General features: G+C 39.7%; 1 protein-coding gene across 3 annotated transcripts in view; it reads right to left on the bottom strand.

Annotated features, from left to right (window-relative positions):
• Positions 1–18,970, bottom strand: part of INO80D (INO80 complex subunit D) — a 43,933-nt gene that overhangs the window by 8,900 nt on the left and 16,063 nt on the right. For all 3 annotated transcript variants that reach the window (XM_014880280.2, XM_014880279.2, XM_088167889.1), the window contains 7 exons: positions 16,387–16,495; positions 10,234–10,458; positions 8,218–8,327; positions 6,167–6,300; positions 4,468–4,685; positions 3,921–4,078; positions 1,763–2,955 (listed from right to left, as the gene is read on the bottom strand). In XM_014880280.2, the coding sequence (XP_014735766.1) occupies positions 1,787–2,955; positions 3,921–4,078; positions 4,468–4,685; positions 6,167–6,300; positions 8,218–8,327; positions 10,234–10,458; positions 16,387–16,495 (2,123 nt within the window). In that variant the 3' untranslated portion in view covers positions 1,763–1,786. The remainder of the gene's footprint in view (positions 1–1,762; positions 2,956–3,920; positions 4,079–4,467; positions 4,686–6,166; positions 6,301–8,217; positions 8,328–10,233; positions 10,459–16,386; positions 16,496–18,970) is intronic.

The raw sequence follows: 18,970 nt of genomic DNA, 5'->3' as shown, positions 1-18,970 counted from the left end.
TTTTGGTATGTGCCTGACTGCTAATGAAATGAATTTCTATAGCAACTAAATTCATTCCGTGATCCTTTGCTCAGAAAGTTTTTAGGCCTCTCTATTACATGTGCTTGGTTCCGTTAATTTCCTGAAATAGACTAGAATACATACAGGTAGAATAAAATTCATCACCTACAGTACAAGACTGAAATGTAGACTTTTCTATTTTCTCTCATCTGCTACTCTGAAATAAACCAAGAAGAGTAGAGACTTGTATTAAACAGGAGCAACTTTTACAGTCAAAGTCTGAGCACAGTAGCAAGTTTGAGCCCTACAGAGTCATAAGCAAATTCCTTCTTGATAAGGAGATGCAAGTAAACACCTCAGAATTTCTGCTGCTATTATCTCTTGGTTTAAAAAACAAAACTAAAAAATAGTAATTATTTTTAAAAATCTAAAACCTAGCTGACTCCTTTCTTTAGGAACTGCAACAACTACCAAAGAGTGAATACTGTCATTAGCAGGTGATCATGCAAACAAAACCATCCTGCAGGCAGAAGGAATTGTTACCTATTTTGCTTTAGTGATTTCTTTTTGGTAAGCCATGACTGCTGATAGGTACCTGCTAGTTCCTTACAGACATTCAGCTTCCCAAACAGAGCATCAAACCCTTCAAGTGTTGGAAAAAAGATATGGCCCTCAAGGGATTATAAACTGTCCAAGAAAGTCTCACTAGTTAGACATACTGTGAGAAATGAATCCATTTGAAACTTACAATTGGTCTGACCTAGACTTGTGTGGATGGGCAGAAAACCAACCTAATTCTTCCTGTTTCAGCTGGGAAATTCCTGTCAGCCTGTCAGGCGAAGAGTTCTGGACAAAGACACACTTTAAAAGGCAAATCATCAATGCTACAAGGCCACAGTAATTCAACAAGGAAGGGAATTTTTCACAGGAATCATCTCTAATCCATGATCCATATTTTAATCCTTCTGTTTATCTTTCTTTATTCTTTTTTCCTGGGCTAACTTCATATCAGCCTTCAAACTTATGGGCAACCAGTCAACTGATCCCTTTGCTACTCAATGAATTATAAATCATGATAATAAAAAAATCCCAAAAATCAGCATGCAGTATGAACAGTGAGCAGTTCTGGAAGGGGACAACTCCTACTTCTTCACCAGAAGAAGAAAAGGAATCACTGCTCCCTGCACCCCAAACACACACACACACACACAGAGGAGGTCAAGAGACTACTTCAAGAAACTGCCAAACTCATCTTTGAATCATGATCTTGATTTAGGACTTAGTGCACCACTCTTAAATCAATGTGTGCAGCCAAGTTTTCCATGCCAGATGCTACGTTTGGAAAAAGAGTAAATTAAAAAAAAAAAACAAATCAAGAGACTTCTGCCCACTGGAAAACTTTCTACCAGATGCTAATGGGATGGCAAGCACTGATCCAAACCCTAGAGAACAGTAACATGCATCAGTGATCTGAGGTATCTTCCCATTTCTAGGTCTTACTGCTAAGATCAATTACATCCAGTAACTGTGCTGTATCCTTGAGGAATTACTGGGGAACAGTGAACCTGCCTGCAATAAATGAGCACCAGTGCCTAACAAGCACATGTGAATGCTACAGCAAGGTTCACAGAGGGCTAACCCTGGTCAGTACTGAAGCAGGGGTTTTCTTCTCAACCCCCTCTTAAAAAAAAGGGAAGAGAAGACAGACAAAATAAAGAGAAAGGAAAAAAGGAAAGATAGAAAACACAGGTCCCCCATCTACCTGCAGGGAGCCAGGCAGACAAGCTCAGTTGGAGGTGGTGAAGGGCGCAGATGCGTTATTGGTACTGGTAGCGGTGGCACCGGTCACTGCGAAGCCCGTGGGAGGAGCTATGGAGCTGTGGCTGGGCTGCAGGTCCTTGGGAATGCCACTGTGGGAGCTCAGCTGGTGCCCAAAGGCTGCGCTGAACTGAGGGAGCTGTTGTTTAGGGGAGGTGGAGCCCATGAGTTCAGCGGAGGCAGGACCCATGCCACTGAAACTGGTCTGCGGTAACCCCGGAAGCACACTGGAGCTGTTGGGGGTCACAGTGGCGAAGGCAGGCTGTGTGGTCTCTGAGTGCGAGGTGGTAGGTGGTGTGGACAGGGAGGTGGACAGGAGGTGTCCATCTGCACCAAGAAGGTTGCTAAACGGAGAGGGGTCCCCAAGATTGACAGGAAGATTTCCCCAGTGAGTTCTGGGGTTGACCACCCCGCTAAGTGGCACATCCAGCTGAGTTGGGAGCAAGTGCTGTGCCATCATGGGCATCTCTGCTGAGAAGGTAGCTGCCAAGTTATCACCAGAAAAGGATGTGGTGTGAGGGGATGTGATATGGTCACTGTAGGGAGACGGCACATGCTCACTATCATAATGGCTTCCATGGGGTGAGGAGTGTGAATGGTCACTGCTGTATTGCTGTCGTGAGGTGATCAGGTCATCTGCCTTGCTCAGCAGCTGGGCAGGGTGGGGCCTCTGGGAGGCATGGCTGCCATCATGAAGTCCATGAAACTGTCCCGGGAAGGCTCTCTCCCCAAGGCCACTCTGGCTTATCAGAGTGGCAGAAGTAAGGCCAACGTTGGCTGGGGCTGAGAACTGCCCCTGGATCTGCCCTGCCAGGGGCGTAGGTGGGTTGGACAAGGTAGCAGAACGGAGCAAGTTCTCATCCAGCTCCAGACCGGAGAAATTATCATGTACTATACGCCCATTCAACAGCTCCCCCAGATCCGTGTTAACCTCTCGACTCAAGGACTGCATTCCTGGAGCTCCAGCACCTGTAGAGAACACCCCTATCGCTCTATCTGACAGCTCCTGAACTGGCACACCATCTGTCTGTGTAAGTACTCCAATGGTACTCAGGCACTCAAGGGAAGTTACAGCCTGTAGGGCCCGTTCCAGTTCTTCAGCCTCTTCTGTGGTCGGAAGAAGATCTCCATTTTTACCTGCAGAAACAGGGACACCACCAGTTAGTGCACTGCTCTCAGGTAAGCTTGGCCCTGGCACTCAAAGGGTGCAGATGTACAGACAGTTCAGTACAGAGTTGCACTGTATGATAACCTTCCAGCATGGCTTGCAGTACACAGAAATTATCATTCATCAGTGTTTACTAGCTAGGCAAGGTAAGAAAATCATGAAGTTACACCTTCCTCTTCAATGGAAATCTCTCCCCCTTCTTTTTCACATACTACAATAGGAGATGTCTCAAACTTCCTACACTTAAAGCAAAAATGCTTAAGATTTTCTTCAGTGCTGCAATAACACATGGTCCACAATCCCTCTTTCTACTTACCACATGACAGCCTGGACCTAAAATTTACACAGACAGTATAATTTAGGTTAATTTCAATTCAAACATAGTCTGATGTCATGTTATATCAGAAAATGACCATAGAAATCATGTACCCAACTCCAGGCTGTTCTAATTTCTTTGTTATATGTTATAGGTACTGAGCTTTAGAATGCAGAAATTCAAGCACATTTCTGATCAAAAGCTAGTTTCAAAAATGTATTTAAAGATTTTATTCTCACTCTCTTCTCTTTTTATCAAAGGCCAATGTTGACTGTGATTCCAGCCCCACTCAATGGCAGAAAGATGCCATTACTGAGAACAGTCTTGATTAAACTGTAACACTGACAGGCAGTAAAAATGCAAAATGAATTATTAAAATATTAAACCAATTATGATTTTCAGAGCAGTAATTATATGAGCAAGCAGAGAACTATGCTTACAGCCTTCTTAAAGCCTGCTTTACTTCAGAGCTCACAAATAATAGAGCAAATGCACACTTCCTTCTCTAGAATTTATTACCACTGTAGGAAAGCAAGCAACTCCTGAAAATGCAGTTCAGAAACACTCACTTCTTCAGTTCACTGACTGTGCTCATGCTAGCATAAAATAAAATGGTACCTTCGAAGAAATCAAAATCTTGCAAGTCATCGGGCAGCCGCGGCAGGACATCAGAGAAGTCCTCCTGATTCAATTCCAAGTCATGTGGAATGTCTGTGATTTCATTGGCGATATCATCAGGCAGCTCGTCGGCACTGAGCTCTGGTGTGGAGGGGCTCCTGAACAGAAAGGAACATTAGTCCCTGGTGTTCAACTCTGCTTGCTCCAAAGGACAACTATCAGTGCATATCCATCTACAACGGATGGATACGCACACATTTTTTTCTCCATTATCTAGGAAAAAAATGCTTTTAGGTAATTTCTTTAGGAAGCTTACACTCAGGCTACTCATTAATTACATAAGAGGCAACATCAGGAGCAAGGTATTTTACCCATCAAACCCAATCATTGCTCAAATCCGAAATGACCCACTCTAAAGGTCTTTTTCAACAGACACATGGAGCTGCAATTTTTAGCCCTGCTCCAGATGCTGCTTGGGCAGCTTTGTACAGTGCTCACTGGCAATGCTCAGGCCAGCAGTGGGAAACTGGGCAGGAGCAGCACTGACCGTATGTGGGGTATCTCTACTGGCAGTGAGACACTGGCAGGCATGGTGAGGTTCCCTTGGGGCACTGCAGGAGGAATGGGTTTCTGGGGCCGGCGCGGGCCTCGCCTTCTCTTCTTCTTGTGTTTTTTGGTAAGTGCAGGTGGCTTCGTTTTTTTCCTGGGTTTCCTCTGCTGCTGGTGCTGAACTTTACGGGAGCTGTCCCCTCTCAAAAAATTATCCTTTGGGAGCAAAACAATACCAATGGGAGCATATTAAGAACAAGTATTACTTTCCTTGTTTTTTCACCCTGGTCATTCCACAGACATGTGGAATGTAATGTAAGAGGGACTCTTAGCTTACACCCAGACACAGTTTCAAAAATTGAGCTGTTTCCTTCCTCATTGACCCCAACGGCAAAAATAATATAGACCTAATTATGAGGTATTGTAAATAGGAGATTGTGCAATGTCACTTTAAAAATCATCATAGCAAACCCTAACTAAATAGTGCAAAGCCCTAACCTTTAGCAGCACTCCTGTTAAGCATTAAAGACAAAATGCTGTTGTGAAGTGGTGTTAATGTGGATAATGTGCAGCAGCTGAAGCCAGAATCCTCAAGTGCTCACTGACATAACAGAAGGACGGCACTGAGGAGACAAAATTAATACTGCTGGACAAGGATAAGCATGTGGGTAAACAATTAAGGCCTCATTGCTTCTGAACAGCAATCACTGACACATTAAAAAATAAATCAAACCATCATCAGTCTTCAGTTGCCATCAGAAGGGAATGGCAGAAGATTATATTTGCTACAGAAGTAAACCTTGAGAGACATACTGAAGATTGCCTAGAAGAGGGGAAACCCCATACAGATCTGTGTAGCACAAACCCTCACATTCTAATCCAAAAAACTCTGTAATTCACAACTATTGGAGAGGTTGGACAAAAACAGCATCAAAAAACTTTCAATAACCCAACAGAACAAAACAACAAAGGCAGTTTTACACCTAAATGAACGTAGGACAATAAGCCTTGAAGGAGGGGCAGGACCGAAGTGGGTTTGTAAATTATCCTAGAGGTTTTGTTCTGGAAGACTGAGTCATAAAAGGAGAGCAGAGAACATCAACTTTATTTCTCCATTTTCTCAACTTGAGGTAGGCCATTGCTTTTTCTCTGGGATCCATGGATCCCTGAAGGATATTATAGAAATTCTAATAGTTACTAAAAAGTAAGTAAAGTAGCAAACCTATTATTTGCATCCTTGTAATTGCTATCTACATTTCCTTTAGCAAGTACTTTGGGTCCCCTATACAGAGATTGCTTAAGTGTTCTTAATACTACACTCATATTATATTCAGGTCCAAGGACCAGGAGTGAACCCAAATAAAATGACCACAGGATCTCTCACAATGACCTTCTACTTCTCAATTCAAAATAATAATCAAATTTCCTCCAGTGAAGAGGAAATCCCCATGTATAAGGTAAGAGGTAATTCCCATGTATATTTTATTATATCCTCAAAACTACGTAAAATATATTCACGATATACTTTATACTAATTGGAAATGGTTGGCAAGTTTTACCCTTTTAAGAAAGTAATAGCAAACAAGCTCAAGTTCATAAACTTGCTAGTTGTCAAGGAAGGCTTCATAGGAAGACTGGGGTTAAAACTCCTGATCATCCCAATACACAAATAAATACAATGATGGCTTTGTACTTACCATTTTTTTGGCATGTTCTTCGCACAGAGGTGTCTGATGTGTAATGTCAAAAACTGGCACAGAGCACTGTTGACCATCAGCAAACTTGGCTGTGCAACTCGAGAAGAGCTGCTGAGAACGGTTCAATAAGATATCTGTGCATTTCTGCATCAGGAATAACACAAGGCAATGGTGGAGGAACGCCCTTTGATTTATCAATCTGATAAAGATCAGAGCCTTCAATTCTATCTGTCCATAGGTATTATTTTTAATGAGTGCCCTAAGTTTGCTATTGAAGTTCAAAGCTAGGTAAGGCTCAAACCCAACTTTTAAAGTGAAAAAACTGCATTCATGCAGAATCTCTAATGATTTTATTATATACTGAGATAGTTTTATAAAAGCAGCCATTTCACTAATGAGTTCTTAGCAAAAAGAAGCTTTTTCCTGGAGTCTTAATCAATAGATCAATAGTAGCAGTTGGAACAGTGCAGTCAACAGGACTATTTCCTTACAGACTAATGACAATCCATACTGAAACATTAAAGAAAAAGTATTTCTTAATTCAATCTTTTAAGGTACATTCTTGGCAGTTATCTTTAGAGCACAGAGAAAGAAGTTTCAAGATCCTTCCTGCTCCTCTGAAAAAAAAGATGTGCAAGCAGACAGAAAGGTCAAGTAAATCCACATGTAAGCTTGCAGAGATTTCCTTCAGAAAAATCCTTAGCAGGAGTAAAAATGTCTCCAGACTTACAGCAAATCAAACAGATATTTCATTGTGTCTTTTTTTCAAACAACATTAGAAGCACTCCTTCCATCTTGAACAGTTCTTAGACCTCAACATCACTATGTATGTTTATACAATGTTAAAAAAAATAATAAAAATAAAATTAAAAACCTGCAGAACAATCCAGATGGCAGACTTGGTGGATGGGTCAGACCCAAGAACCTGTTCATTTTAGAGAAGAAAATGCAGAGACAAAAAATGGGCAAATATGCAAAATCGCTACTCTTGACTACCCTTCTCTACACACTGCAGCAAGAGAGACCACTTAAATTTTAAAAAATACCCAAACAAATCCCATCAGAATCATGAGGCAAATCCCAAAAACAGCTGTATGCCATGGTGATCTCTCATAGAGGTTTTGAACTGCTCTGCAGATTGCTCTTAAGTGGCCTGCAAGAAATCATGCAATAAAAACAAGGCACCTACAAAACAAGAAGATTGGAAAGGTGCTGCAGTCTGATAGTAGCTGAATACATCAGCACAAATCACTTTTAATATTAAAACCAAAAGCCCCAACAAAGGCAGTCAGCCCAAGAAAAGCACCAACAATTCTTCAGCTCAAAACAAAAAAGACAAAGTCTGCAGAATTTTTAAGTATTATAGGTCATAAATCCACAGAATTTTTAAGTGTTACAGGTCATAAGTCTGCCTTTTTATAGTCTTCAGAACCAAAACTCACATCTAATGTGCTCTCTTCTTTCTGAAATCTTCAGTCATTGACTTTTAATATCCTTTCCAAGATTTGTTTGAAATTCCAAGCACAGGGAACCCTTCCTAACCCTTCCTCATCCAGACTATGAGGTTCTGTGATTCCTTCTATTTTGCTTCCTTAAACAACACAAAGTATGATTTCCACCTTTCTAGTCAGCATAAGCCATCTTTTTATACTATATATAAAAACCTTTTTCCAAAAAACCATCACAGGAAGGTGGTCTATTGGAACCTACCAAGAGCTGTATGAAAGCCAAGAAGCTGAAAGTCACTTAGTTTGTACCAAGTCATTGTGAAGGATTTTGTAAAGGCTTCTTGCACACACTAAATACAGCTCACGAAGTAAAATGATGTTTCTATTACAGATACCAGTAGCAGACTACTTATCCTCACTGTCTACAGACCCAAATCACACAGCCAAATTAAAAGCAAAGGAGTTGATGACACACTAACAAATAGGTATTTCTCTGTGAAAACTTAGTTATCATGCAAAAATCTAACAAACAAACAAAACACCTCCTAAAACAGAACAGCTTCCACGTCTGAATGCAACTCCCAAACAGAGTTAAGAGGATACGTTGAAAACAGTGCCTGGTGAATGGAAGGGCCTTGTTAGTGCACTGCTCTCCCTTCGAAGTCCCGCTGCAGGTTGTTGGTTCTGCCTCTCTCTGCCTTGCTTGGCTTGTGCTGAAAAGAAAGCATGAAAGAGTTTACAGATAAAGCCCCAGTCTCAGGTGGTTACTCAACACAATTATTATACTGAATGTGGCACAGTAGGATGAAGAACTCTAACACACGTGTGTGTGTGTCATGGTCCAGATGGGTGCACACTACTACCAGGCTCTACACAGGGACAAAGAATAGATGTCAATGACAGGTGAAGGTGTGACTGTAGTAACAGGATTATTTCTTATTTCACAGGGCCTTAATTGTAATGAGAGGTGCTATGTGCTGCTACCATGTAAATATTACAACACCTTGCAACAGAAAGGGCAGCAGTAGGTGAGTGTCAACATAGGTGACTCTCAAAATGAGGTCAGTCTTTAGAATTCAATGTACTGGGTACACCTAGATGGGAGTCAAGTGCACTTCCAAGCCTGCTCATAAATCAAAACATGCCGAGCATCCCCAGAGCTTACATGCAAGCATGTGCTCAGACAAACTTAGACTGAGCTCTGGAGTGGCAGAGCCTGAGCGTGCTCAACAAGGATAAAAGCTCTCCTCCATCAACGTGCTACAGCCCAATCCAGCAGCAGGTGCCCGGAGCTGGGCGCTTCCCCAGCACAGCCTCTGTGCTCTGAGCCTGAGCTGCAAGCAGCGACCAGACAGCAGTGTGAACGAGTACTCAAGCGTTACACAGCTCGCTTGGGGTTAGCCTGCTCTCCAGGCATGTGTCACCTTCATGGAGATAAAGCTGGCGATTCCAGGGCTGACTTGCACCTCTGTACACGCTGTTTTCTAGGTTGACAAAAAGCTGTCTGTAGCCTGACTGTTTTCCTTCAGCCATTTCTGTCATCAACTGCACTTTGACTGAGCAAAGTTTTAGTTAGCAGTATTACTCCTGTGAAAAATTTTGTATCTGAAAAGACTCTGTGGTTACTTAAATTGACCAGAGCAGTGATGACAGGCATACCTGGCTTTGCTGGTCTACCCAAAACAATGTAAACTGTTTTTGCTTACTAAAAGGCAAAAATAATAGGGGAAAAAAACCAGCAAGAGTTTGTCAATTCTGGTGAACTTTTGTTGTAGTTTAAGTTTGGAGAAATTTATACACAACTTTGTAACCTAGTAATGGACTTCTACGTTACACCTCAGAGCAGCTCTTCAGAATCAGTCAACCTCTCCAAAAATGAACCCTCCAACTGTCATGAACCACATCCCACTATCCAGGAACAAAAGCATCCCATTAAACAGAATATATTCTCAGTACTTAGCTCCAATCTGCATCTCATACTATCCGCTACACCCCACAATAATACACCCTGTAAAGCAAAACCACAACAGCAAAACGATGCTTCTGATACCCCAAATGTAACACCAGGCTTCAGACTTAGTCTGTTCCTGCATGAATATGAATAAACCAACTCTCCATATGCTGAGAGCTAGAGGGATGTTGACATTATCTAGAAAGAATTCCCGCAGAAGATAACCTTCAAAGTTGTTAGAAGTTATATATTTTGTTGCCAAGTTTTATTTAATGTTAGATTGAGTTAAATCTAACAAAAAGCATGAGCTTAAATTTGGTTTGCTGGAAGGTAATTAAGAGGAGGTACAGACTTTTCAAAAAAAGCTGTCTGAAAAACAAAACCTGAATTGAAGCAGTGAACTACAGACCAGACAGCACACCTTCTACTGGCATAGTAAAGGACCAGATATTTGGGCTGAACAAACCATCCACATTTAAAAACATAAAGCTGGAGAAGGCCTGTATGCCACGTTTATTTTACTCCTCTGACAAGCATTTATGTGTCACGTTTTTTCTGCCTTGTGCATGACTAGCAGTTTCAGAGTTCATCATTTCAGCTGCTGGATGCTCAGCCCATCTCCACCCTGGCCCAGCCCCAGGCTCCTGCAGTCACAGGGCAGGTCTAACCTGGTACAAGCACACGTAGCTCTCCGGAGTTCCTGCAGGAGCTGCCCCGCGCGCTCCGGCTCTCTGCTGGCCGCCTGCAGCAAGGCTTTCCGGAGCGTGTGCCGGCATTTCTTCTGGCGAGATTCTGCCCGCTCCAGGCGGCAGAGGTGCTTGTATTTCTGCTGAAAGTAAGTGCAAAGTCTGGTCACCCTGGAACTCCTGTCATCTGCATTGTCATCATCGGACCTGAAGAAGGGAAAACAAATATGCTTTAAGTTACTTTTTCTTTTTCCCTCTAAGCTAATTTGTCATTCTAATAGAATTGTTAAGTTGGCATCCATCTTCTAGCCACGCAAACATCCAAAAACTGAAATCAGGCAGTGTTACTTGAGAAATAGCAAGAGCAGGATCCCTTTTAAATTCTAAAGGTATTTGTCCTTCTTAGTATGTCATTATTAGAGATTACATCAATTTATCATCAAGTCTGACACATTTAAATGTCTAGAGCCTGCTGTTCAAAAAGAAATCTATACCGTTAACCTTTATTTACTGTAAATGTCTCAGCAAATGAGACCAATGCTTAAATCAAAGTGCAATTAATGGAGAAGACAAGGGTGAGGAATTGTGTGGAAATTTACTGAGGAACCATCAGGCTGGATAAGATGGTCAAATTCCAAAAAGTTCCTAAATTGCTGACTTCTTCCAATTTCTTTTATTCTTTTTAAACTAAAATATACACAGCTGATACTGATTTCCCCTTGCTGCAGAGTTCCAGTTGAGTTACAGTACTATAGTAGAGAAGAAATTCACATTTAACTCAAGGATACTGAGGTAAAGATAGACCAGGGCTAAGCAATGACCGGATGAAGTACTAATCCAACTCTTTGTTGGCTTAAGAAAGCCCTTCTCCATTTATCTTGGCTCTCTGAATGTCCAGGCACAAGACCATCAAACCATGTCAACACATTCAGTTAGATGAAGTTAAAGTCATGAAACAGAAAATCATTATTGGAACTGGTTAAAACAACAAGGTCCATGAGGCTACCTAGAAGTTCTCCACAACAAGCACTAGTTTGCAGAATGAGTTTTTTGTTCATGGAGCAACAAAATACATGTACTGAATCTAAGCAGACTCTGTTCAGCTTTTCCTCTAATTTTTTCTTATAGAACAGAGAAGCTTTTTGCCAGCTTTCCTGTCTGTAACACAAAGAAAGGGCAGGGGAGAGATGAGAAATCCAAACAAATGAAGTAAACCAAAAGCTGACGATGTTCAGAGCCCGTGGGACGGAACGAGCTGACACCCAAACCTGCGTACAGCGAAGGAGGCCACCACTGAGACCAGTGAAATACCAGCCATGATATTTACTAAATAAAGATCCAGAAACACAGACAGCAGATCTGTCCCTGAAAGGCAATATGGTGAAGACCTACTTTCTTTTCTGGAAACTCTGACTCTATTTACACACAGGTCAAATGGAAGAGAATGCAGCCATTTCCACTAAGGCTTTCCATGAAAACTCCGCAGCAGCAAACACTGCCTTTGACACAAATGCATTTGTGAAGTTTTATGTAAAGTCAACCATACTATGTCTTTTGTCTCTTAAAACAGATTAAAACTTATTTTCTAGAAGCATAAATTTCAAGTAATTAACTTCTGCCATTACATGCTTAGCAATAAATATAACCTGTGAAACATATTTAACATATGTAATGATTAGGATGTTTTTACACTGAAAATTAAAAAAAAATACACTTTTAAGATCTCTTAGGAAAGAAAGTTTACTGGGGAAAACTACTTGTTTAGAAATAATTGACTGTGGACTATTTAATATAGATTTTCCTTTTCTAGTGTATTACTAAAAGAGGAAAATATGGACAGCATATATTTATTGACAGGTTTAATATCTTAGATATTTCATTACTTCTCTGGGCCAAGACTTTTAAACAAAGTTACTGATTTAATTTTAAATATGGTTAAAAATTAACCCTAGGAATAACAAGAGTATTCCTTAGGGAAAAGAAGTTTCTTTCGTGTGTAAAGTGTTTTTTAATATACATTTTTCTGTATTTGAGAAGTTTTACTTCTCTCACATTGAAAGAGTCAGGAAAAATGTCATTGTATGCTAAAATATTTTTGAGCTCAAGTTTATGAGATCTTTTTTAAAAATAGATTAAGACCTATATCAAAAGTATAGAAAGAAATCATGCCTGCAGTGGGCAAGGGCTTATTTTGAGCCAAAATTTCTAAAAGCCAGTTTCTAAAAGCCTGTTCAGAACTTTGTTCCCAGGCCAGTAAGATTAGCCAAAACATTTATATGTTCAAAGAAACCTAAAAATATCAAAACAAAACTTTTTTCTTCAGTAGGCATAAAAATGAAAGATACTTTTATTGTTGTTCTTTCATAAACAAGTTTGCCAAATTCTATTTAGTTTATTCTCCTAAGCTGCATATAGAACTTCTGAAGTTCAACTTAACGTGTGGCATTCCATTTTTACAAAGATTTCTCAAAGTGCACATGAGCCATTTGATAATTCAAAATGCTTTCTCCCAACCCTTCCCTTTCAGACTGTCATGTGCAAACATCAGGAGGATTATTGCTGAGTGTTCAGGAAGAAAACAAAGACGGCACGAAGCAGCAGAAAGGAAGAGCAAAAGGGTAACACAAGCAGCCAGGCACCACCAGGGAATGAGGAGAACATGCTCTCTGTTCTGAGACACCCCAGCAACTATACTTCAAATCCCTCCTTACAGAGCATTTTGAAGAACCTTCCCTTCTTTCCTCTCTCTTTTAGTTATCCTAGTTATTGGGAGTTATTAAATCCAACTTTTGACAGTGTTGATATTTAATCCTTCGAGTGAGCCGGTATGAGGAGGGACTCGCACTCCTTTTTCAAACATGATACTTGAAATGTTTGTTTTATCCATATTTCAGTGTAGGAAGTAAAAAAATACTTTGTTATAAAGTAATTTGTTTTCCAGCACTTTCTAAGATACCAGACTCAGTAATCAAATAATCTAGGGGGAAGCTTCAGTAATCTGCAGCAGGGAACAGCCCCTGCTTTCTTTCGAAATTGCTGCTCCCACAAGGGATTTCTCCCACCCCAGCAACCTTCTCTGCCAGCACCCAGCCTGCACTGTGCCCACTGCCAACTCCTGCACTATTTGAACTCAAACATTTGTGCCTGCCTCGAAGCACTGCGTCCCAAAATCCTGGGAGCATAGGAACACAATTTTTCAAAATTAAAGCACAGAATAATAAAAGCAAACATTTGGCCTGCGTTTCCACAGATGATTGCAACAATATGAATTTTACAGATTAAAAGGCCAGAAGGCAAGTGAACCAAAAAAATGTATTATTGTTGTCATGGTTTAACCCTATCCAGCAACCAAGTACCACAGTGCTACATGCTCCCTCTCCCTGCATGCTCCCTCTCCCTGCTCCCACTAGTGGGATGAGGAGGGGAATCAGAAAAAAAACACCTTGTGGGTTGAGCTAAGAATAGCTTATTAATGGAAACAAAGTCAAATATACTACTATTATTTATTGTAATGGAGAAAAAAAAAAAACAAGACAAACCCCAAGACAAACAAGTGATGCCCTACACGGTTGCTCATCATCCACTGACTGATATTCAAGCCCATCTCAAGCAGCAATCAGCTCCCCCCAGTTTATGTCCTGGCCGTGATGTTCTAGACTGTGGAGTATCTCCTTGGCCAGTTGGGGTCAGCTGTTCCAGCTGTGCTCCCTGATGGCTTCTGGTGCACCCCCTCTCTGGCAAAGCACAGGGAACTGAAGTGGCCTTGACCTAGGGCTAGCACTACTTAGCAACAGCCAAACCATCAGAGCATTCATTATCAACGTTGCACTCACACCGAACCCAAAACACAGCACTGTGCCAGCTGCTAAGAAAATGAGCACTATCCCAGCCAAAACCAGGACACTTTAAATTTAAACAAATCTGGTGAATTTTTTAGAGTTTAAGAGCAGCTAGAGTATCGCACAAGAAGCTCAACAGAGGTTCTCCCCACAATCACACAACCTGAAATGCTGAGAACCAGCTGTCCAGTAAAGCAGAAGTTAGCTGTTCACTTTCTTTCAATAGTCTATTCTGAGAAGCATTCCTCCCACGGTCTTCCATGTAGTCAAAAGGAAAATGACAGAATGCAGTTAGCTGGTGAGGACCACAAGCTCAGATACAAATGAATAGAGAAAAAAAAGCTTTAATTTTACTATGAAAACCAGCGAGTAAATCCCCTAAGTTTAGGATGTGATCTCAAAAGCTGAAAGTTTTGGGATATAATCTCTGTTGGTTTTCTGGTAAAATAAGCCCCCAGAATTCAGAACTGTAACAGTCACTGGCTGACTTTAGGAGTCACCAGTCTGTACCACCAGATTAGCAAGATGGAGTCATTTTGACAAATCAAATCTCCTCAGAAACAGCCTGAACTAATTAATCTTCAGTGGCAAGCAGACCACACTGCAGAAGTGTCAAAGTGAAACATTTCAGGTAAGAAAAACCTCTACAGAAGTTTGCAGAATAGGAACTAAAGTTTAAGAAGGCTGACATCAAGTGAATGCTTATCCATGATCAAAATCAGTAAGGCTGTTGAAGAACTAACACTGAGCAGAGTGATGGAAGTACAAAAGCAGCTAGTTGCATCCAAAAATTTATCTATCGTGGATAGTTAAGAAAGCATTAAATTGAGGTGCACAGAATGCTAGAATGGAACAGAAAATGTCAGGAAAACTATTATTTTCTCTCAGTATGTGAAAAGAGTAGGACTAATCCAAAGGAAGTTAAGACAAATAGAAGACAAAACATACAGAGATGACATTCATAAGTTGACAAAAAAATAGGGATCTATGGAAGAATCAAATTAAATGTCAAAGAGAGAAGAGTATAAGGGAAGTTATTTAATAGATCTATCTGCTGTGAAAAATTATGTATGATTTAGAAGTCTGAAAGTCTGTTCACGTTTTCCCAAAACATTTTATTTAAAAGTTCCTTTTAAGTTAGAAGTAACATTTGTGAAAGCTCACTCTAAAACTGCTGATGCCCTAAAAAACAAGTCATTCAAAACAAAAAAAACCCCTTTATTTTAAAAAAGTGAAGTCTACAATCTGCTTAATAGCTTTGATTCACTGAAGGCTCTTAATATTTAGCATCCTGGTGTGTATGTCCTAATGACAGAGACACAGCTTTGTTGTTCACCTTGAGGACAATCTTCAGAGATGGCAGGAAATTCTAGTAAGTTTCAGAATTTTCAGAATGTAACAACAAAATAGAATAATGGTGTTAATGAAATCTTAAGTGCAATAGTGAAAAATTTGAAAAATATAGGAAAGTTGCAGTATCAAAAAGTCCAGTTGGACAGTGAATGAGAGTCATGTTACAGAAACTATAATCAAATTCTAGTGAGACCCCAATTTCTTTAATAACATACAACAGTTTTGTTACAATACTACACCTGGGATGCTTTGTTTTAACTGTGCACATTCATATTTACATCAACAGGCCTATATTATCATATCCTGCTGTAAGTTTAGATTTGTGACTTAGCATTATATAGAGAACATCATAAGCCTTCCTGCACCAGCAGCTAATTCCTGCTCTGCTTATCCTTTTGGTCCCATAACTTCCTTCCAATGGTCACAAGTACTGACAGAGGTTTATTCAACACTTAATTACTAAAAGAAATACCATGGCCTTTAAAAAAGCACATTAAAACAACAGCCTACATAATTATTACAATAATTAATGAGTAAAATGTAGCAAGTTTACTGACAAAGTTATTCACAACCAGTAGGAAAGACAAGAAACCAACAGCAACTCCATTTAATTCTAATTCAGAACCTCCAAACATCAAGGCACACAAGTTCATTACTAAATCCCACTAAACTCAATTAAATTCAGGCAAACAAGCTTAAATCCCTTCCTGATGCATCCTTCTGACAGCAGACTGCACAAAGGTCTCTAAGTTAGCTGGAAACTGGGACAGAAGGTGACAAGCTGTTCCATAGCTCTTACAAACAAATGAGTTCAAACAATCCTTTGTTTCAGCAAAACACTTGAACAAGTGCTTAGGTTCCACTGACTCCACTTGAAGTGAAGCTCACATTTGCATGATTTGCTCCATCAAGGCCAGCACGAATACTAAAGAATCATACTCACTCAGGTCTCTCATAGCCGAGGCTTTCTCGGATAGACCACGCAACCTGGTAAGGGGAGGTTTGCTCTGAATCCTCCAATTCTTCTCCACTGTCTTCAGACCAATCCAGCCCTAAGGGAATTGAAAACATGGAAATTGGATGAAAAGAGCATCCACCTTAAATAAGCCTCTGAGTAACCTTTGGCACAAAAGATGAATGTATAGTATAGTTGCAAGCATAATTACGTTTGATTAAATCATGCAGTTTTTCCAATTATACAGGAAAAGCTACAGTAACAGCTTCATTACAGTATGCAAATAGTATACACTGATTTTTGCCATAACTGAGTTTTCCTTTTAAAATCCTTACTGGCTTCATTATCCATAAACAGTAGAAGAAAAATCACCAACTATTTTACCCACAGAGAAATAGTAGTTTTCATAACCAAATACGAGGTAAGAGAGAAACCCTTGTCATGAAGGAATGACTACTTGGTAAATTTTAATACTATATGATCTAAATAGGCCAATTTAATTTCTGTTTATATTCTGACCCCTTTCTATGCCAAAACACAGAAGAATATGAAAACTGTAAGACACGGCAGCATGGACAGAGATAGAGACACAGCTACCCAGGATGTTCCTCTGCTCAGTCTCTGTAATTGCCTGCCTAATGCACATATTAGCATGAAGAAAGAGCTAAAGGGAGAGAGATATAAACTCCTGCCCTTTCACCAAGCAGCATGTTTTCACTTAATTATGATGCAGTATGAGTTCTGGCAGCCTCAGTTAGCCAACCTATACACAGCTGTTGAACAGGACAGCCAGAAAGAGGCCAGTAAGTTCTCAGATGGAACATTTTATCTGGAACTTCATCTTTTCTAGTTTTCCCAACTCTCTCTCACATATCCAGTGAAATTCTTGCCACCTTCTTGCATCAGGTGGGACAAAATCCCATTGCTGCATTTACAAGGCAGTATTTTTTGCTTTTTCATTTTCTTGTGTGCTCCTTGAAAACTGATAGAATTAAGGAGCATTTCATTTTTGCTAAAACTAAACTGAACAACTATATCTGAGATGACTCTGAAGTCAGATGCCTTGAACTGGGGAAATGCATCAGTATTTCAGTATTTGGTCAAGAACTTTAATAGTTAAGAGACACACACATGCCTAGAATACAATTATCAGATAACTCTTCATCATATAGAACTAGCACTTTAACATGAACCACAGATAACAGAAACCCACATTTTCAGGAACTTCAGCATCCTAAAAAATTTATTTTTTGTTTTTATTTTTTAAGACATACCTTTAAACTACATTAAGAGACCTTAAGACATTTGATAAAATGAGAGAATTACACTTTCAACTTAAATGTTTCTTTTTCCTGTTGTCTCCTCCACAAAGGAATGAAAAAACTACTTAATAATTCCATAAGGATGTCCACAATTGACAACCACACAATAAATTGTTAACCCAAAGTTTAAAAACCAAATCAGAAATTGAGTTGTTTTACTTATCCTGGGCACTGCAGAAAGGAAGGAGTAAAATCTAATCCAGATTTATCTATATTGACACTGAAGATTGCAGTTACATTCATATCCAATTACATGGCTCTGATGTTGGTACATATAAAACTGGCTTAATCTTTTGAAAGATTCTGTGCAGTCATCTCTAGCGCTGATCAAGTATAAAAAACAAATCCTGAAATTCTCTGGTGTACCTAGCCTTTAATATTAAGGCTTATAATGACTAAATAACAAATAAATTTTCCACTCTCCCATAATTAATATGTAAATTCCTTTACTTTGCCAAATATAAACTGTTCTAAATGCATCCACATAGTTATGCACCTGCCTAACTGTACATGCATAGGTCTAACTGGTTTTTATTTTTACTATGCCTCTTTTTTGGAAAAACGTATTCTCTTCACCATTTGAGAATGTAGAACATTAAGCACAGAAAGGGATCTTTCTAGAGTCTTTCAAAACACAGGTCACTTTCTAAGCTATTGAGGTCTGTGACACTCAGAAATGCCTCTGGAGTTGCCATTCCTCTAAAGACCTGCACTATATATAGGACAATCAAAGCTGTTTTCTGAAGAACAATTTCCTTTGGAGACATGCTATGGGATGCTAATTATCTCCTGAACAAATAGTCAAACTATCCCATGAGTGCCAAAGGGCAGATGTTAACAGCAAATTAAGAAAAAATTAATTGAAATAGCAAAAATTACAGATGTTCGTGATTAAATAAGACATTATATAGGGAATGTCTGGACTTATCTGACATATTTTTTTATTTTAAACATCATAAATGGTATTCCTACTTATAACACACAGATTCATATTTCCTTTTCCTTGCCAGTATTTTACTTATTAGAAATGTACAATCTGAAACTGAGCAGAAAAGTAACTTGGGAGGGTGAGGAAGATAAAAAGGACAGATAGGTGTGCCTAGGTCTATATTTACAATCAGATAAATCAGCCAGAAAGTCAGTTGCCTTTTCAAAGTTTACAGAACACTGCTATCTATTACTACTACTATTGGTGCTTACATAGCACCAATTTGGTTATATTTGCTTATATTTTCACAAGCAGCTATTGA

The sequence above is a fragment of the Sturnus vulgaris genome, chromosome 7, assembly GCF_052056855.1.
Source record: "Sturnus vulgaris isolate bStuVul1 chromosome 7, bStuVul1.hap1, whole genome shotgun sequence".
NCBI lineage: Eukaryota > Metazoa > Chordata > Aves > Passeriformes > Sturnidae > Sturnus > Sturnus vulgaris.
Note: the sequence above shows the minus strand (reverse complement) of the source record. Positions and strands in the feature narration are given on the sequence as shown.